The 20,253-nt window shown below is 41.1% G+C and overlaps 8 protein-coding genes across 8 annotated transcripts; 5 read left to right on the top strand and 3 right to left on the bottom strand.

Moving 5' to 3' along the window:
- Positions 1-400: 400 nt before the first annotated feature.
- On the top strand, positions 401-1,438 carry AtWU_09309 (MDR family NADP-dependent oxidoreductase; the record flags this gene model as incomplete). Its single annotated transcript, XM_035504415.1, has 1 exon — positions 401-1,438. The coding sequence occupies one exon, from the start codon at positions 401-403 to the stop codon at positions 1,436-1,438; it is 1,038 nt and encodes a 345-aa protein (XP_035360308.1).
- A 490-nt stretch (positions 1,439-1,928) lies between these two features.
- AtWU_09308 (type 1 glutamine amidotransferase domain-containing protein) lies at positions 1,929-2,627 on the top strand (the record flags this gene model as incomplete). The annotated part of the gene is made up of 1 exon (XM_035504414.1): positions 1,929-2,627. The coding sequence occupies one exon, from the start codon at positions 1,929-1,931 to the stop codon at positions 2,625-2,627; it is 699 nt and encodes a 232-aa protein (XP_035360307.1).
- A 139-nt stretch (positions 2,628-2,766) lies between these two features.
- Positions 2,767-4,812, bottom strand: AtWU_09307 (flavin-containing monooxygenase; the record flags this gene model as incomplete). Its single annotated transcript, XM_035504413.1, has 7 exons — positions 2,767-2,955; positions 3,015-3,119; positions 3,187-3,334; positions 3,383-3,720; positions 3,776-4,104; positions 4,166-4,567; positions 4,626-4,812. The coding sequence occupies 7 exons, from the start codon at positions 4,810-4,812 to the stop codon at positions 2,767-2,769; spliced, it is 1,698 nt and encodes a 565-aa protein (XP_035360306.1).
- Positions 4,813-5,488: 676 nt separating this feature from the next.
- AtWU_09306 (short-chain dehydrogenase/reductase) lies at positions 5,489-6,600 on the bottom strand (the record flags this gene model as incomplete). The annotated part of the gene is made up of 3 exons (XM_035504412.1): positions 5,489-6,123; positions 6,201-6,482; positions 6,525-6,600. The coding sequence occupies 3 exons, from the start codon at positions 6,598-6,600 to the stop codon at positions 5,489-5,491; spliced, it is 993 nt and encodes a 330-aa protein (XP_035360305.1).
- A 445-nt stretch (positions 6,601-7,045) lies between these two features.
- Positions 7,046-8,083, top strand: AtWU_09305 (alpha/beta-hydrolase; the record flags this gene model as incomplete). Its single annotated transcript, XM_035504411.1, has 1 exon — positions 7,046-8,083. One exon carries the CDS (start codon positions 7,046-7,048, stop codon positions 8,081-8,083), a length of 1,038 nt encoding a protein of 345 aa, XP_035360304.1.
- Positions 8,084-8,841: 758 nt separating this feature from the next.
- On the top strand, positions 8,842-10,080 carry AtWU_09304 (NADP-dependent oxidoreductase; the record flags this gene model as incomplete). Its single annotated transcript, XM_035504410.1, has 4 exons — positions 8,842-9,017; positions 9,069-9,355; positions 9,410-9,541; positions 9,602-10,080. The coding sequence occupies 4 exons, from the start codon at positions 8,842-8,844 to the stop codon at positions 10,078-10,080; spliced, it is 1,074 nt and encodes a 357-aa protein (XP_035360303.1).
- Positions 10,081-10,797: 717 nt separating this feature from the next.
- On the top strand, positions 10,798-12,424 carry AtWU_09303 (NADH:flavin oxidoreductase/NADH oxidase family protein; the record flags this gene model as incomplete). Its single annotated transcript, XM_035504409.1, has 7 exons — positions 10,798-10,866; positions 10,920-11,025; positions 11,079-11,489; positions 11,562-11,581; positions 11,644-11,880; positions 11,961-12,314; positions 12,365-12,424. The coding sequence occupies 7 exons, from the start codon at positions 10,798-10,800 to the stop codon at positions 12,422-12,424; spliced, it is 1,257 nt and encodes a 418-aa protein (XP_035360302.1).
- A 999-nt stretch (positions 12,425-13,423) lies between these two features.
- On the bottom strand, positions 13,424-14,482 carry AtWU_09302 (cinnamoyl-CoA reductase; the record flags this gene model as incomplete). Its single annotated transcript, XM_035504408.1, has 1 exon — positions 13,424-14,482. One exon carries the CDS (start codon positions 14,480-14,482, stop codon positions 13,424-13,426), a length of 1,059 nt encoding a protein of 352 aa, XP_035360301.1.
- Between the last annotated feature and the right edge of the window lie 5,771 nt (positions 14,483-20,253).

Genomic DNA, 20,253 nt, shown 5'->3' with positions numbered 1-20,253 from the left:
CTATCCGTTACCAGGTAGTCCCACCAACGCCCCAAGGTTAACAATCTCCACTTTGTATCGGCCCTAATTTCGTCAACTCCCCAAGTATGAACCCAATACCCAAGCACCCATGAGACTTGCCCGACGGCGAGGTATTTTAAATTCATCCGACGCATGAATATCTCCTCGTTAGAATGTGGATATTCCCTTAACGTATCTCCGTTTATTATGGTCCTCCAATGCCAGCACAATAGAAACAGATATGTAGTATATAATACAAGCGACTGACCAGCAAATGCACTCGGTCGTTGTCTCAAAATCTCCCCAACTATTTGATATCAGCTCGTGAGCGATCCCTCTCTCTCAAGAACCGAGATCTACCCTTCTCTTTTCTAAAATCCTACATCCACAACCGATGACAATGTCTCTTAACAGAGCCCTAATCTTCAAAAAAGTCCCTACTGGCTCCCTCCCAGTCCCAGGAGAAGACCTCGCCACCGAGCCAGTCACCCAGTGCGACCTCAACAGCGCCCCAGCCAATGGCATCCTGGTGCAGTCCCTCTACGCAAGTTTCGACCCCTACATGCGAGGTCGCATGCGCGGCGCCGAACGAAAATCATATGTACCAGCATACAAGCTCGGCACGCCCGTTGACACCTTCGCCATCGGCAAGGTTCTCAAGACTAACAACCCAGCCTACCAAGAGGGCCAGCTTGTTTTCGGAGAACTACCTATTCAGGAATACGTCGCCGTCGAGGAGACATCCATCAGCCGCGTGCGGCCCCTGGAGAATCCCCTCGGGTTAGAAGACGTGCGCGTGTTCCTAGGCCCGCTAGGAATGCCCGGACTTACGGCCTACTCGTCACTGTACAAGATCGGGAAGCCCAAGCGCGGCGAGACGATATTCGTCTCTGCGGCAAGTGGAGCCGTGGGACAGCTTGTAGGACAGCTGGCCAAGCGCGAAGGCCTCCGAGTGATCGGGAGTGTTGGGTCCGATGAAAAGCTCGCGTATATCCTGAACGAGCTAGGCTTTGACGCAGGGTTCAACTACAAACGCGAGAAGCCCCGCGAGGCGTTGGCACGGCTCACGCCAGAAGGTATCAACATCTACTATGACAATGTGGGCGGCGACCATCTTGAGGCGGCGCTTGATGCCTTGAATGATTTTGGACGCGTGGTGGCGTGTGGAATGATTTCGGACGTTAGTGGGGCGACGTACCCGGTTAAGAATATCCATGCCGTGATCACGAAGCGCTTGTACATGCAGGGCTTTATTGTGGCGGATGCTGAGTTCGGTCCTGCATATTTCATGGAGCATCAGGCGAATGTGCAGAGATGGATCAAGGACGGCTCGATCAAGTGTCTCTTCCATGAAACTGTTGGCGTTGAGAACGCTGCGGAGGGGCTGGTGGGGATCTTCGAGGGGAAGAACAAGGGGAAGGCCTTGTTGAAGTTTTGAGTAAAGGGACCAAATCGATAGATCATGGAGTTCTGTCTGGGGCTCTGTAGGTAGTAACTACACAAGTTCCGATATGACATAGAATTAAAAAATCACTCTACAGTCAATGGCCCATGCTTTACTTAGTTACTGAAGTGGCTTGGTTCAGTCGACCATTTCTGGATTCCGTGAAGTCCCAGAGCTTCCCTTAGGAACAAACTCGTCCAGCAAAAGACGAGCCAACTATCTGAAGTGGAGACGCGAAGAAGAGGATCCGCCGGTCGGGGAGTTATTCCCCCGACTTCGACCCATAAAACAAGGTTTCTGTGGTTCGACTAATACTGTTCCGTGGATCCAAACCAAAGGACGTCATGGTGTCATGAATATACTGTATAACCCTTCGAACCTTCACACCCTTAATCTTGATGATAAGAAAAGGATCTGTTTCAGTCTCCAACGTCTTCACCTCCGTAAACACAGTTCCTACACACAGTTTTCTACATCATAAGGAATGTCAAGACCCAAGCGTATCTTACACGTCGTCACCAACGTCGGGCACTACGACGATCCATCCCACCCGACAGGTCTGTGGTTGACTGAGCTCACACACGCATGGGATGTCTTCGAGGCGAGCGGATATACACAAACCATCGTCAGCCCAGCGGGCGGCCACTGCCCCCTTGAGCCTCGGTCTCTGAAGTTTCCTAATGTCGACAGGACGGCGAAAACGTGGCAAGCGGACGTGGAACGGATGGCGTTGCTCCAGAACACATTCAGCCCCGAGCAAATTAAGTCGGCCGATTTCGACGCGATCTACTTCACGGGGGGCCACGGGGTGATGTACGATTTCAAAGACAGCGAAGGCTTACAGCGCATCACGCGGGAGATTTTCGAGCGCGGCGGGGTCGTGGCCTCGGTGTGTCATGGATGCTGCGGCCTATTGAACACCACGCTTTCTGACGGGTCGTACTTGGTGGCTGGGCGCAAGTTGACGGGGTTCTCGTGGAGGGAGGAATTGCTGGCGCGCGTGAATAAGCTGGTGCCCTACAATGTGGAGGAAGAGCTGAAGAAGCGCGGTGCCCGCTATATGAAGGCGACACTGCCATTTACCTCCTATGCTGTGAACGACGGTAACTTGGTGACGGGGCAGAACCCTGGGTCGGCGAAGGAGACGGCGAAAAAGGTAGTTAAGGTTCTAAGTGGGTCGTGACTAGCAGGCGTAATGTATCTCGGTGGTGGAAAACCACCACACAACTGGGACTTGAAACAATTCTAATATAATAATCAATTTTCAAATTCTATACTGAATGATCCAAGTTCTCAACACAGACAACAGCCCATCTTCCACTCTAATGTCTGGATAGCATATCAGATGCACATCCATGAATGAACGAGAGTATCTTGTTGCCAAATTCCAGGCTCCTGGGGACAGCAGCCAAAAGTATCTCCTTGTAGGCCAAGGAGACGCCCAACCCAAGCATAAACGGCAAGCTCAGCCAATATTTGCTGTTTCCGGACTTTGCGCCACCTGGCCGTGTCTAGAAAAGCATTAATTTGTGGTCCTTTCCACCGGTAAATATTGAGACGTATAACGTACCTTCTTAATCCAATGGGATTTGATTGGAAATAAACTCCTGTACCAGAAATAGGCTTGAGTCCAAGGATAAGCCATCGCATTCCAATTCTTCTCATTTATATACCACTTAACACAGAGTTAGATATACTGTAAATCCCGTGAACACACGATGATGGAAGAGAAAGCAACTTACTGATTGACAACCAGCATTCCAAACTCGCTTTTGTAAGGCACCTTGAACCGCCTTGGAATACTCGTCTTCCGCAGTCGGAGAAAGCTCGACGGCGTCTGCTCGTTTATCGAAGACTGGCTTAAGGACACGGAGTGCGTAGTTGACGGAGCTTCAGCGTTATTAGTTGGTAATCAAGTCCGCGAATCAGTGCGCTTACTTTTCTGCAGCCATCAATGCCGAAGTATGGCCAGTCCCTGCGTTGGGCCCGAATAGCATGAAGAAGTTTGGGAAGCCACTCATGGCAGAGCTATTATAAGCTTCGGGCCCATCATATCTCTTCCAGTGGTCATTCAGGCTTCCATCGCGGCCCACGATGTCCATGAAGGGCGTGAATTGGTTTGTTTCGAAACCCGTTGCTAAGACAATGACGTCGGCAGGAATGACTCCGTCGGAAGTTCGCACGCCTTCTGGAACGATCTCAAGAATTTTTGCCGTTGTGAGATCAAGATTGGCACTGTGAAGGGATTCGAGATATCCGTCATTGAAAATTCGTCGCTAATAAAATCAATGTCAGTGTCTAGGTCTTGCAGCTTCATCGAGTCTAACGCACCTTGCATCCAACCTCGAAGTCCGGAATCAGGATATCGTGGTACTTGGCTGGCGCGGTATCTCTCATATATTTTTCGACCTCCTTTCTGCGCTTCTGTCGTAGCCTTGCGGCACGAGCTGTCATTGGAAACAGGCGAAAGCCATTCTCAGCCAGCAGGAAAATATGCAATCGATGGAGTTTCATTGCGAAAGGAACGTACTGGAAGATCCACTGCAAAACCTTGGGGTAGGTGAAATTGGTCGCAGGGAAGATCCAGTGTTGGGATCGAATGATCTGCGTCAAATGCTTCGTCTGCTTGACGAGAGCAGGTACAATCTGCGCTGCGGTGCCTACATTGACGTAAGGAAAATGAGAGAAGACCCCCGGTAAAGCAGTTTTAGTGCAGCTCACATCCATTTCCAATAACCACGACCCTCTTGCCCTTTAGACTGACGCTGTGGTCCCATTGCGCCGAATGGAACATGGCACCTTCGAATGATGAAGATCCAGGGAAATTGCACGATCGCGGCTGCGCAAAGTGACCTGTAGCGGAAAAAAGGACCTGGCATTCGTGTGCCCATTCTGCCCCAGTATCGACGTTGCGCAGCAACAGAAGCCATCGCGATGCATCTTCACGCCATATACACTGTTTGACCTCTGTGCGGAAATTCATTTTCTGTCTCAGTCCATAATCGGCAACAACGCCATCCTGATATGACTTGATCTCTTTCTGCGAGGGCATCAGCTTGCTCCAGCGAGCGTTCGGCGCAAATGAGAAGCTGTATAAGGCACTAGGCACATCGCATGCACAACCTACGAACCATCAGTATCGTCACGGCGGAAGCGGGTTGAGAAATAATCATTCTCGTACCGGGGTAGGTATTGATATGCCACGTTCCACCACAGTCGGCCTGGCGCTCGAAGTATTGGATGTCCTCTAAGCCATACCATCTTTTCAGCGTGGCTCCCAGCGCAATGCCACTTGCTCCGGCCCCAATGCAAGCGACTTGGCTGTAAGAGGGGAGAGAGCTAGCGTGGATAGGACTTGCGTCTGGCATATTTGGGTAACCATCCGATCTGGTGATTGAAGATGCTTGTATTGAGTCCCATTGTTATATATTATCCAATCGCAAGCGTTTCGGGAGCCCAGAAGGGTAGAAAGTTGCCTCGGCAGTAGGGTTATACCTTCCAGCGATGATTATGTCTGGCTGCTTCGGACGAATATCGAACCGAACATACCCGACGGGAGCAAGGTTATCCCGCCGCCCCGGCTGGGACCATAGAAAGCATAATCCGCATAATTCGCATTATCACCGAGGACTGAGAACAATTTGCCTTCAGGGGCTGATAATCTAAGCCCAAATCGTCCGAGATTTGCCACATCCTGTATATCGAGCGGTAATTGTATGCATGTAGTTGCAATTACAGCTATAATTCCCTGCAACGTGCATTTCTACATATCTCGGGTGCACGTCATCCTGCCTGACCGTTATGACAGTAATTCAAATATTGTTGGAGCTCGGTTGTACAGCTGCGGCGCTAGGTTGCATGTAGCCAGTGCATCAGATAACCCACACTGGGCGACTGAAAATCTGAGCCCACCGCAGGACTCGTAGATAGAGAATACGAAACGTTTCTGACCGATTTTCTAGGCCACCTAGCAGGCAGTGCCTGTCAAATATTGACTATGAAATACTCTTTACCAGCACCTTTCGCTTACCGATGTCCATAGTCTCAAGAAGGAACCTTGGAAGCCTTTAGAAAAATCTCCTCCGTAAGCTTCCACACCATATCACCAACACCCTTTTTCCGATACTCTTCGAGGAGCCTTCGATTGCCCACCTCAGACCCGTCCCAGTTCAGTATGATAGCATTCCTTTTGCCATCTCCAGTGGTACTCTTCGCAGACGTAGAGATCTCTCTACTCGTCGCCGCAAAAAGACTCCGCTCGCCGCTCTCCTTCTCCGACACCATCCACGGCCGACCTAGAAACATCACGGCCTTGACAATGCAGCCTACGAATCGGCCCGATTCGCGAGAAATCCCCGAATTCACAATCCCAGGATACGTGTGGATAAATGTCGTCGACGGATACCGCGACGCAAACTCTTCGACCATTAAGGATGTCATGGTTGTTGCGTGGATATCGCAATTCTCGACCCCGTAGTGGTTCTGCAGGTCGAGATCGTCTAGATATAGCTCTGTTTCGTGGCCACCGCCTAGAACGGATATAACCCGGGAGAGGTTATGACTACCCTCAGAACCAAGGATACAGCTGGCGCGGGTCAACTGCGGCATTAGGTTGTGGATGAAGCGCATGCGAGCGTAGTAATGGAGACTGAGCTTTTTGTCGAGGCCTTCCGCAGTGTCTGTATGTATGGCGAATTAGGTTAGATTGTGAAGATAACTATTTAAGGTCTAGGGACTACTCGATTCTCAGACGCACCTTCTCTACTACGGTTGAGCGTAAAAATACCGCAGCTGAGGAATAACACGTTGACATGGTTGACCTGGCTTCGAATCACGGCACATGTCGAGTCCACCTCCTTCAATAGCGATACGTCTGCTTTGAGAAATCTAATCTGGGAGCTCGGATTCAGCGACTTCAAGTCGTCAATGATCTCTGTTGCGCGAATCTCGTTGCGGCCAACTAGATAGACCGTCGGAGATAAAGTATGGCGGATGAATTCACGCGCAGCGTAGAGTCCAATTCCACTCGTACCACCGACTGGAACATCAGCTACAGCGTCTCAAGAGGGGTTGAACGCACCAAATACAGCAACGAGTCCCGTGCCGAGATCTTCTAAATTGCTGTTGTGAGCGCGGACAGCTTCAAGGGATACCATATTCTCTGGACTCTCGGTGTTTGGTGTATGAGATACTACAGGTTGACTGATATTCACCAGTCCGGCCACGGTGATAGCTTCATGTGAAGTAGGATTGGTTAAAGCATTGCAAGAAGACTTAAAGTTCTGGAGTGGCATTGCATTACTGATGAATTTAGTTCCGGCTTGACAAGCCCCATGGATACCGGTAGTGGGTCTGTGGGCGGAGGGATTGTTCGCCCGACTGCTCTTCACCCCTAAGTAGGTGGACCAACTAGTTCTATTGCAATCACCTGCATTTTTCGGATCTCTATCTCGGTACAAGATGCTTACTGTTCCCATGTGGTGGCCGTAGGTACGTAGTATGGACGATAAATCTAGCCATCCGAACCTGATACAGACATTCTACTCTATTTTACCCCCCCCCCCCAAAACCAAGAAAACAAAAAACAAACCTCCCATCGCAATGGCATTCGAATCCCTCGCATTCCACACCAAACTACGCATCCTTCGATGGCTAACTCGACTTCTAGCCTGGCTAGATCGCAAAAGACATCCAGTTTCAATAATTACCCCGACCTCCCAAATATCCATCCCCTCCACCCTGTCCGCCTCCCCGGGCAATTTCGACCTACACATCTACCACCCTCCCGGATACAACCAGTCCTCCACGGAGAAAGGAGGAGCCCCCTACCCTGTAGTGATCGTACTACACGGAGGCGGATGGTGCGTAGGGCACGCGCGCCATGACGAACGCTTCATCGAGACAGTCACGCAGCGCGGTAGAGCCGTCGTGGTAGCTGTCAACTACCGCCTCGCGCCAGAGCACGCCTACCCGGTACCTTTACTTGATTGCGTGGACGCCATGCTCTACATCTGGAAGAATGCTACAGCAATGGGAGTCGACAAACACCGCACGTTCATCACGGGGTTCAGCGTCGGTGGGCAGATGGCGTTCGCGTCTCAATACTGGCTTGCGCAGGCTCTCGCCCAGCATGAACATCCGCAGATTGATCGCGCCTCGCTAGGCACTGTCAAAGCCATAACAGCATTCTACCCGCCTATGGACCTCACGAAAACCCGTGCTCAGCGCGCAGCATCGAACCCGGCATTTATGGCTTTGAAAAAGAAACCCGCTTCCTCGTCCAAATTGATAGGCGATATCTTTGACCGCGCGTATTTTTGGAACTTGCCCGATACAATCGATAAAAGCCAGATCTGCATTTCGCCAGGACTAGCTCCGTTGGAGATGATGAGCAGGGCGTTGCCGAATCACATATATGTCAAACTTGCTGGCTTAGACCCCTTGTTGGCGGAAGGGAAAGCGGCGGCTGCTCAATTCGAAGCCGCGGGAAAGCATGTTGAGTGTGAAGTGGTCGAGAATGTGCCGCACTATTGGGACCATTTGGGTAAGACGGAGCATGAGAAAACGCTTCGGTCAAGAGTCTATGAGCAGGCAGCGGACGAGATGGAGGAGGTGTTAAGAAATGTGAATAAACTGTAGGTAGGTCTTTCCTACTGGTTAGGTGTTTTTGTTGGACTTTTGCTTGTCTTTTTGATCACAAATTTTACTTGACGCGTATACTTACTACAGATGCGATAAATCGCCTATAATCTCTAAGCAGAGCAATTGCTCTTTAGTATTCTAGAACGTTATAGACAAGGCAAATTGTTCGGTCCGAGAACCTGGGAAACCGGAACCTCCACGTCGTCCTTGATCCTGCTCGTTGCTATTGGGAATTCTTCCATACGGGGCGATGCATGCTTCAAAATCCGTCAGTTTTAATCGATCGCGATCAAGTAAATGGTTTCGGGTTGTAGGTCGCCGTGTGCGAGATTAAGCGAATCTAGAAAAGCAACGGCTTGAGCGAGGTCGTTCATCCATGTCTTTCGTAGGAGTAGTGAGGTTCAAATTTCTCCATTTTTGTCACTACACCTGTCTGCTGGTCGCGAGTATGATTGTGTTGTATTCTCGAACAGGGTGTTACATCTAATGACAGACACGGCCTGCTGGGTGGGCTAGAGAATCGGGTGAAAATGCTTGTATTCGGAAACGAATTTCCCTGGGATCAATACCTATGACTAAGAAAAGGGTCCAACGTAACCTCACCTCCGCTTCCGTCGGGCAGATTAAAACGCCGACTCAAATAAGCTTTCGGCACGATTGGCTGATTCACCGCCACTTCCTGACTTACTTAACAGGCATTCCATTCCTTAACACGTTTGGACTCAAAGCAATTCGCTCTCCTGCTACCAACCAAGATGCGTTCTGTCTACATTACAGAACATACGGCGCCCGGCCAATACCAGCTGGGCGATGTGCCCTCGCTGGTCGTGGAGAAGCCCAACGACATCTTGATCAAGGTTCATGCCGCCAGCATCAACCCGATAGATGTGAAGAAAGCCTCGGGGGCAACGAAAATGGTTCTGAAGGATAGGTACGAACTTGATCTCCATGACAATTTTTTTGGTCTAACTTCTCTGAGCAGCTTTCCGTATAAAATTGGCTACGACTGTGCCGGCACGGTGGTCAACATTGGATCTCAGGTAACACGGTTTCAGGTCGGTGACGAGGTCTTCGTGCGATTACCAGAATGCCACCGCGGATCATGGAGCGAGCTCGCCCGATCGACTGAAGACTTTGTCGCATTGAAGCCGAAGAATTTGTCTATGGAAGACGCCGCGTCAATTCCATTAGCGGCCATGACATCCCTGCAGGCGCTGCGTGGCTACGAAGGCGATCTCGCGGGTAAGACGGTTTTCATACCCGCTGGTCGTAAGTTCCCTATTCGGTTATCACAGGCTAAATACTTAACTAACCTTGACACAGTTGGCGGAACTGGCATTTTCGCATGCCAGCTCGCAAAAAGTATCTTCAAAGCCGGCAAGGTGATTACTACGGTTTCCACCCAGAAGGTTCCCAAGGTGAAAGAGCTGTTGGGAGAGGGGATAGTAGACGAGAGTAAGTAGACACTGACTCTGGTCTGATTGATATTACCAGAAGACTCACAAATGTTTTCAGTCATTGACTACAGAAAGTCCGATCCTAAGGAAGTCATCCCCAAGGGATCTGTCGATTTCATCTTCGACACGACGGGTAGTGCAATGGAATATCTGAGTCTAGTTCGACCGAAAGGAGCCATTATTACAGTCTCTATATTGACCTCTGGAGACGTTCTTCAAAATTCAAGCGTTATGCGCTTGTCGCCCGACAAGAACGATAAAGCAACAGTCCCCTTCCCTCTCCGGATTGCACTCAACGTGATGGATCGAATCCGAGTAGCTCGTGCATCTCGTTATGGGGTCAAATACGCATCCATCTTCCTGGAACCAAATGCGGCTGATTTAAATTCAATTCGGGGATGGGTGGAGGCCGGGAAGTTGAAAACGGTTGTGGGAACGAAAGCAAGTTTTAATGATATTAAGGCAGTCCGGGATGCTTGTCAAGTGGTGTATGATGGGAAGGGAGGCGTTGGCAAGTCTGTGATTGTGTTTGATTAATATAATTTCGCTGTATAATTAGGAAGTTCTTCTGTCAGGCTAATTCTACTACAATTTTTTGAAATTCTTGCAGGATCTTATTGGGACACCAGCTAATTACATTTCATAAAGTCAATTGACGCATACCAAAATACAAGGATACCCACCCTGTGTAGAAGAATAAGAAGAAAATTTGCTCCCTTCTTCAGGTAGTATAGAACGACAATGTGTGCTCAATCCGCTCTATTGCCATTGCACAAATACGGCCATAATTTCATAAAATAAAAAAGATATAAAGACCGAGCAAAACTGCCATGCGGAAAGAAGGAGTAGCATGGGAAAAATAGGGTTCAGCTAATGATGCAGTTCAGTCTCCACTTATGGCGCCATCGAACTTTGTGGCGGATGGATTGTTGGTCCGATGTCCGTGATAAATTGACAACTGACAAGCCTTGGGTGGGTCCGCACTCCAAAGTGGATCTTCTCAGCATGAATCTCGTATTATCCGTCACAGCCATATGAGGTTTGGATAGGATCCCGAAAAACAGAAGCAAATTGATAATCATGGCCGACGAATACCTCGGCAGTACCTTAGATCCTAGGCTTTCCAGTTTTCTTTCTCTCTCTAAGGTTCAGATCGAGAGAATCAATACCAACACTGACTATATTTTGAATCGCTTGCCTGGATGGGACGGGAAATCAATCCAATAAATATTGACAAAACATAGTTTCTTGAGGATGAGCACAGCTATCAAGGAACCCCTTAGGCTACCATGTGGGTTGGTTTTTCCTAATCGCTTAGTGAAGGTACCGCAGATGACCACTCTACGGATTCTATAGTAACTAATACCCTTGTCCAGGCTGCTATGGCCGAAGGACTAGCGGAAGGAAGCCACCTACCAGGCCCAAGGATATCTCGAGTCTACGGCGAATGGGCAAACGGCGGATGGGGTGCTCTTCTCACTGGTACAATTCAACGACCCCGAAATAATTCGGCTTAAAATCTAACACCATAGAAGGAAACGTACAGGTCGATGTTCGTCACCTAGGAGGCAACGGCGATCTAGCTACGAGTGAGTCTCATGAACATGATCACCAGTCAATGGATACATGGAGGCGATACGCAGAAAGCTGTCAAAAGCACGGCACCCCTGCCATCGCTCAAATATGCCATCCAGGCCGGCAGTCGTCGAGAGGGGCCGGAGAACGAGGCTTCTTCGAAAGAACGATCGCTCCAAGCGAAGTGCCACTTGATGTAGGAAGTGGTTGGGTCGCGAATGCTATCAGGGATCTTATTTTCGGGGTCCCGAAGGCAATGTCGCGCTATGAAATAGAACGTGTGATTGCCCAGTTTGTAACATGTGCTCGCATTCTCGCTCGTTGTGGCTTTTCTGGAATCGAGATTCACGCGGCGCATGGTTACCTTTTGTGTAAGCTTTACTTTCTTCAGTTCATGCTGGTCTTATGAGCGTGCGTACACGGTTGACTGATACTGGATATAGCGCAATTTCTCTCACCCCGAGTAAGCATGATATACCCACAGATGAACTACAGTTTCCTTAATATGTGTGCTTACTCGAACAGAGCAACATCCGTCAAGATGAATATGGCGGCAGCGCAGAGCGGCGAGCGCGTATTGTCCTCGAGATCACCCAACAAATTCGAAATGCCGTTCCTGCAAACTTTTGCATCGGGATCAAGTTGAACTCCGCTGATCTTAACACATCAGAATGTGAAGACACAATGTCTCAAATTCGTCTTTTCGCAGACGCCGGTATCGATTTCCTTGAAATATCTGGGGGATCATACGAAGACCCAACTGTACGCATCCACAGAATGATAAACAATAATCCAGTTCTAGAAAATATAGATCAACCCACTAACAGGGTTAACAAAAACAGATGATGGGCCGCGGTGTCCGCGACGAATCCAGCCGCGGCCAAAGCCAAAGTACCGAATCCCGCGAAGCCTTCTTCCTAGACTTCGCAAGACAGACAAGAAAGCAGTTCCCAGACCTGATACTCCTTCTCACTGGAGGATTCCGGACCCGGAAAGGAATTGAGGGCGCGCTTAACAGCGGCGCATGCGACCTGGTCGGCATCGGCCGTCCAGCAGTGCTGAAGCCAGATTTCCCGCGACTCATGATGGACGATATGTACACGGATCAAGAAGCGCGGGTGGTATTCTCCAAAGTGCAAGTTCCTTTCTTGGCGAGTCTACTCAAAATGCGCATGTTAGGTGGAGGGGCAGAGACGGTAAGTTTATATCCGCCGATGGTTGATGGATTAGTGCTGATAAAACGAAGCGGTATTTCCGAGACCAGATCCGGCGTATAGCTACGGGCTTACTTCCGTATGCGCCATGAGCTTTGATTCCTTTGCGTAAATAACTATCGGATGTATTCAAGCAATTAGAAATAACCTGTAAGTAAAGGGATAATTCTGACGCAGATACGGAGGATATAAAGATAGTTTATCAAGAGCCAATAAAGCTTCTTATCTAAGATGTTGAATATACTTGGGAACTCTCTCAAACTCAGGAAAATGGCAATTGTGTCAGGAGAGATAGCGTACCCCTCTTGGACAAACCTCCGGGAAGGCATTTTCATACAGCTCCCAGCTTTTACAGTATTCTTTCAAAAACTTTAGCGCATCCTTTCAGATTGCAGGAGGGCCTTTCCGAAGGACACCACCGCCGCATAAAACAGCTTTCATGCTGTTCTTTCGTAAGCACCCTGGAGAAGATTAAACACCACTGACTGCTACTTGTAGAGGACCCCTCGACACGTTTCAAATCTTGAAGGTCTCGTAGGCCGCGGTTCTCGTGTTTTCTTGCTATTTTGAACGGAATTCCGGGCGCTGTCTAGGTCTCCTTCGAACACTTGTGAGAGTTCACATCGAACTAACACCTCTCCGACTAAGATTATGTGATATATTTCAATATAAAAGATACTAAATATGGAGTAACTAGCCAATAGCTTTATAGGGGAAAAAAATACTATATAAGAATAATGCACCGAGCCAGCCTATTAGTAATAAATAATTATTTGAAGTATCCAACTAACGGTCAAATAGAGTGTTAAAACTAGAGTCTAGAGATATACCCATAATGTTATTATAATTACTGATAAGTATAATTAGGCTAGCTTAGTATAAACATATCTTCTAAGCCATTTCTTGGTGTTCTGAACCTATCGTACTAAACCTGGAACCTGTCCGAACTGTATGCCCCGGGGATATGAACAGTTGGCCGAAGTCAACCACAACGAGAAAAGTAGAAAAAAAAAAAGCCATGGGAAATGGACGCGTGCCTTCACAGCTTGTTATGAGAAGCAAGTAATTCTGGATATTGGATGGCCAAAAAACTAGAGTGACGCTGTCTGGGCACTTTTCCAAGACCGATAATGATCCAACAATGTCTGCTCTAGTGGTCTATACACAATATTCAAATCATTCACACTGGGACGATTATCAATGTTGAAGGAAATCCCGAGGTTGAGTCGCAGCCACTTCTGGCTGAATCCAAGTACTGGCCCAGACATGCGTACTAAGGCATTCGGGATTGTATTCTTCGGAATCGTAAAGGACTGTGTAAATGACCGAATAATGCGAGCGAGCTCAACAAAACCATGTGTTGTCTTGTCGGCCAGAATATAGCGGCCATGAGAATCTGGATTCCGGGCCGCTCGAATATGCGCAGTTGCGACGTCTCGTACATCCGCAATTGCGAACCACAAATCAGGCACACCCAGAAAGAGCTGTCCGCGTAAGAGCTGATCCAGTAACGCCAGACTGCCGGACTCGGAGGTGGGGGATAAGGATGGTCCCAGGACCAGCCCCGGGTTTATGGTGACTAGCTTCCAGCGCCGGGGCGTTGGCTGGGCTTCGTACAATTTCCAGGCCTCTTTTTCAGCGACCACTTTTGAATAAGAATAGGAGTTGTGGGTGACCGAGCTCGTCGTGTTAAAATAGTCCGCGGAGAGCGTCTTATTCTTCATTCCTAGCACATCGGCATTATCACCGAAGATGGCCGCGACAGACGAGGTCAAGACCACCAGGTTGACGGACTCGCATTTGTCGACTGCATCAAGCACATGCTGCGTTCCTTTCAGAGCCGGCTCAACAACCTCTTTCTGGCCGTCGCGAATCTTGTTCTCGATGAAAAACGGCGAGGCGATATGATACACCACCGAACATCCTTTCATTGGGGCTTCAAATGAACCAGCGACAAGCAAATCTGCTTCGAATAAATGCAGCTTGCCCGGCCATCGCTCTTGCATGTCGAGGAGGTGTCCGATTTTCTTTTTATTCTTAGTACTGCGAACGGTTGCGTGGACCTGGTCGCCACTTTCAAGAAGTTGTTGGACAACGTGGCTGGCGATGAAGCCGCTCGCGCCCGTTACCATTGAAACGTTGCCTGTCATGTTGATGTGGATGGAATAAGGGGTATAACTTGCTTGGACTTTTAATCCTGTAGCACGACAGGCGAAAAAGAATGCCAGTCGAACCACAGGAAAGACGGTTTCTTGTATCCTTAATACCACCATTTGCAATCGCCTTTAAAGGTTATGGCATATAAACCATGGCTCTAGTGGGTCGACCCATCTCATATTGTCATTTTTGGATTTCGGCATTGCCACTTCCGGACAGCAGTGGAGACAGACACAGTCGGGGCCGGCTGGACAGTCACTCCGACAGCTAAAAAAACTCTATTTACTGTGTGGCTTGCGAGCTTCGTATTACCTTCGATAAGGAGTGGCAAGATGCATTGTAGCGATCTTCATACTCTCCGTTCGGTATAGGAAATGAAAATGCCTAAATACAGAGATATATAGTCGAACATGCAGCAGTCGACTCATACTTTCTATTCTGAGTAATAGCATTCATAAAGGCCCCAGACTTACAGAGCAGACCCCTACCAAGGGGTTCGACGTGAGTGTACTTGAGCCTTAGTTAATGAGCAAATGATCCTTTCCACCAAGATACTTCGGATAAAACATAGCAAAATCAAGTTTTCTAGTAGGGAAATCGTCACAACAGGACAACAGTCAAATAATATTATTTAATAAGACTTTATATAAGGAATATAATAATATAATTTTTATTTCTTTATTGAATTATTCTGTGGAGTTATAAATATTTAAAGACAATAATATATATTTTGAATTTAGTTAATATATATGACAGAAATTTAATATAGTCGAATGGAAAATTTTTCATTCTGGAGAAAAAGCTGGGGAATACTCCAATAATATTGGAAACAATCATGTTGCTGTTCTGGTACTCTATAAGGGCGTCCAATGGTCCGCTGGATTATACAAAACCAGATTCCGATCATCTTGGAGGACAAAAACAAACTCTGAATGGTCGCGTTGAGGCGTGGCAGTTCCTGTCTTCCACAACGGCGTATTATTTCTGTCGTACTGCACGACATTTCCATCCGCCTGTGCGACAATTCAAAAAGATGGATAACCTCTCCCATCAGTATGTGACTGCCAAACAACTGTACTTTGAGGTCCGTACATAACTGCATTACTGTCACCTTGGCAAATGAATCGGTAAAAACCATTCTCAGATTGGAGATAATCACCTTCATTCATTGTCTGGCCATTTGTTTTGAGACGGGAGCCAAGATTCCTGCCAGGTGTGAGAATCTAAAGACTACAATGACTAATTGTGTCTGAATGAAGCCTGTATATTCATAAAAACTAATAAATTTAAAGAAGAAAAAGAAAATTATCTATTTCCTGGAAATCAAGCTGCTTTATATATTTATAAAATTTAATTCTTATTTAGTAAGTTCTATTTCTTTTCTACTAATTATCTACTAACTTTCTATTAAGTCTTTAATTTATTTCTATTTCATCTTCTGGCAAGTCCTGTATTTTAATTATTTTTTTAAAAATTATTATTAATAATTTTTTAGATTTAAGGGGTCACATGACCTGTATATAATAATTATATAATAAAATATAAAGTAATTAACATCTTATATTTTTTTTTTAGATATAACTGTCTTTAGACGCGAGATTTTAATATATTATTATATTATTATTATTATAGTCAAGTGGGGGCGTGCTGTTAATTATAAATTTTAATTATAAATTAAATTTAATTAATAATCTAATACAGAAGAAATATTTTTTAAAAAAAATTTTAAGTTTTACAGGGTTATTTTTAAATCTTTTAATATTATATTATTAATTATTTATTATTGTCAAACCCTAGGATCGCTTCCCGTCCCTGTTAGCTTAGCTTCACTGGTATATATACCGACGAACTGGGTTGAAGGGGTATCAGGCTGATAATTATTTAAAGATAATTAATCTTAGATAAGAGAAGAGAAGTAAAACTAAATAATACTATATAACTATTTATAAATAAGTATAGATAAGTATTCTATAGCTAAGTTTCTAAATATATAGTTATTTAAAGATAATATTATTAAGTATAAAAAACAGAACTAGCTAAGTATATGAAAGAATATTTTTATATATCTTATTTTTTATATATTGTTATCATGATATGTTATACTACTAGTATATTATCTTATATTACTAATATATCCTGATTATAATATTAATATATTATAATATATTAATAATATATTACTATGGTTACATGGCACGTGGCTGTTTTAGGTATTATAAAAATAATCTAAAATTATATTTATTAATAATTTAGTTTTATCTGAGTGCTGCTCTTATCAGTGTTTTTTATTTAGTAAATTTATTTTACTAGTAAATTAATTAACAGGAATCTATAACATTATTTCTTTTTCTTTAAGATTTCTTATTTTTAAGAAATATAAATCTATGGTATTCTCTTTCTCTGAGATAAATTATTTAATAATATTTTTTAATTTCTTTTTTATCTAGAATTAATTATATTATCTAGTTCTTCTATTTATAAAAAGAATTTTTACCAGCGGATTGAAGACAAAGATTTTCTTATAATTTTTTTTTATAAGTATTATATCTATTTATATAAAATATATATTAAATCTAAAAGTTCTGATTATTATAGCAAGTATATTAAAATAAATAATATCTATTATAAAATATCTAACTTTTTATTTTCTGATACTAAGTAGAAATGTTTAGTTAAAGCTCAGAATTTTATTAAAAAAGAGAAAAAGATTATTCTAGTAAAATTTTTTTAATTATAAAAATAAAAATAATTATTATAAAAATAAGCTGGTGATTTCATAGTTTATAATATAAAGTAAATTAAGGAACTGGAAGAACTTAAAAAATAAAAGTAGAAAAAATATAAAGTATAAGAAAGACTATATAATTAAAAAACTGTAATATCTAAGACTAAGACTAGTATTATTATAAATAATAATATTAAATTAATTACTGTATCTGAGCTTGATTCTAATTTAATTTAATTAGTTAATTCTCCTTCCTTCTGGATAAATTTTAATTTATTTATTAGTAATATTATTTTATAAATCAGTAACAGTCTGTTAAATTCTTAATAGATTTCTATATATTTTCTGAGATATTATAATCTTTTTATTTTATTAAATAGTATAATTTACTGCTGATCTTCTTATAGTCTAAAATTCTTTTAATTTTATATTTTTATTCAGTATTATTATTAATTTTTATATTTTTTATAATTCTAGCATTCTTTAGCATGAATTCTAATAATAAGATATAAAATACTAGATAAATTTTATTTATTAATTTTAATAATTTTAGTTTATAATTAACTGGTTCTTTCTTTTTTTTGATAATAAATAATTCTAATTTATAATAATTAAGTTTCTAGCTTAGTTATTTTATCTTGATATTTTAATAAAATAGAAATATTTTCTCTTCTTTTTTTAAATTAGGTTTCTTTCTGTGTCAATAATTATAATAAATCTTATTTTATAAATTTATAAATTTAATATTTTAAAATAGCTAAGTATACATATATCTTATAAATATAATAATATCTTTAGCTATATTAGTAACTGGTTATTTTTCTAATAGTATTTCTAAGAATCTTAGATAATAATTATAATTAGTATAGAATAATAAGACTCTAATTATTAAATAATTAGTATTATTATATAAGAACTATACTATAGGCAGCAGGTTTATTTAATTATTTTATTAATAATTAATATAATATCTTAGGTATTACTTAATTATTTAGTTAATTCTTTTTATTTATCTATTTATTTGCAGGTGATAAGCTATTATTATTTATTTTTTAATTTCTATAAAATCTATAAATAATCTCTAGAACTTTAAGATAAATAATTTATTTTTATTTAATATAATATACTTTAGCATCCCGTGGTTTATAATAATATTTTTTAAGAATAGTTCTATTATCTATATTACTATTATTATTATTTTACTTAGTATAAGATAAATATATTTAGTAAAGTGGTTAATAATAACTATAATAATATTATATTTTTTTAATTCAGGTAATAGGTTAATAAAGTTAATTATAATCTATTTTTATAATTATTATAATATTTTCTGTATTTATATTTATTTATAAAATTAATATTTTACAGATTTATTTCTAATGTATATCTTATATTATTTAATATAATTATAAATTTTTTATCTGAGGTTTAGAATATAGTAATTTCTAATAATTAATTCTATAGTTTTTTTAATTTCTAAGTATTCTTTAAGTGGTTTATTATAATGTATAATTATAATTTCTATTCTTATATTAATTAGAATAAAAATTAGTCTGTGAAAATAGATTAATCTTTTTTTATTAATAATAATCTTTTCTGGTGAGTTTTTACTTATTTCTTAAAATATTTTATTTTTTTTAGTAGTATCAGCTAGCTATTTAATTAGATTATTATTAATCTCTAATATTACTGTAAAATTAGCTTTATTATAACTAATTAATCTATTTTTATTTTACTTTAAAATAGCTGGCTTAATAATCTTTTTTTTATTTTATAATTTAATCTATAATTTAATATATTTATATATCCATTCTCTATTTCTTTGTAATATATAATATAAAAATTATATTATAATAAAATCTCTGCCCATCTTGTCTGTCTTCTAGTTAATTTTTTAATTATTATAAAATAGATTAAGTTCTTATAGTCTGTTTTCATAGTAATAATATATTTTATTTTTTTAAAATAGATTTTCCATTACTTAAATACTATTATTATAGCTAGTAATTTCTTATTATAAATATTATAATTAAGTTTTACCTGAACCAACTTTCTTAAGTAGAATATAATTAGTCTGGATTTTTTATTATTTTCTAATTATATTATATACATGCTAATAATATAATTTAATATATTAATTTTAATAATTATTTTTTTTAGATTGTGCTGTACTAGCACTGGTAATATAATAAATTAATATTTAATATTTTTAAATATATACTGCTGCAGTTCTTTTTATTTGAATTTCTGTATTTTTTTTATAAATTTAAATAACAGTATTATATAAATAATATATCTATTTATAAATTATTAATAGTAATTAACTAATCTAATAAATTATTATAATTCTTTCAGATTCTTAGATTAAGACTAGTCTTTAATGGCTTGTATTTTAGCTTACTCAATATAAACTTTTTTTATAGATATTTAATATTTTAGAAACTTTATTTTTTGTATATGAAATTCACACTTCTTTAGTTTATATTATAATTAGTATAGATATAATTTATATAATATAAGTCTTATATATTTAATATATTTTTTCTTAGTTCTTAAGAAGATTAGAATATTATTTAAATAAGTAATTATAAATCTGTTAAGATATTCTTCAAATACTTTATTAATATATTATTAAAATAATATAAGTATATTGGTTAGCCTGAATAATATAACTAAATATTTAAAATATCTATATTTTATTATAAATATAGTTTTCTATTCTTTATTTTCTGTAATGTGTATATAATAATATATATTTATAATATTAAATTTAGTAAACTATTTTGTTTTTTATATTTTATCTTAGATTTCTAAGATTAAGAATAATAAGTATTAATTTTTAATTATAATTATATTAAATAGTTAGTAATCCATATATAATTATAAACTGTTATTTTTTTTTAGTATAAATAGAATTCTATATTCTGCAGGTGATTTTAATAGTCTAATATTATTTTTTATTAATTAATTATTAATATATTCTTATAGTGCCTGTAATTTCTTTTTGGATATTAGATAAATTTTTTTATATATCAGTAA

Source organism: Aspergillus tubingensis, assembly GCF_013340325.1.
Source record: "Aspergillus tubingensis WU-2223L DNA, scaffold_11, whole genome shotgun sequence".
Classification (NCBI taxonomy): Eukaryota; Fungi; Ascomycota; class Eurotiomycetes; order Eurotiales; family Aspergillaceae; genus Aspergillus; species Aspergillus tubingensis.
The sequence above is the reverse complement of the archived record's forward strand: the minus strand, read 5'-3'. Positions and strand labels throughout refer to the sequence as shown.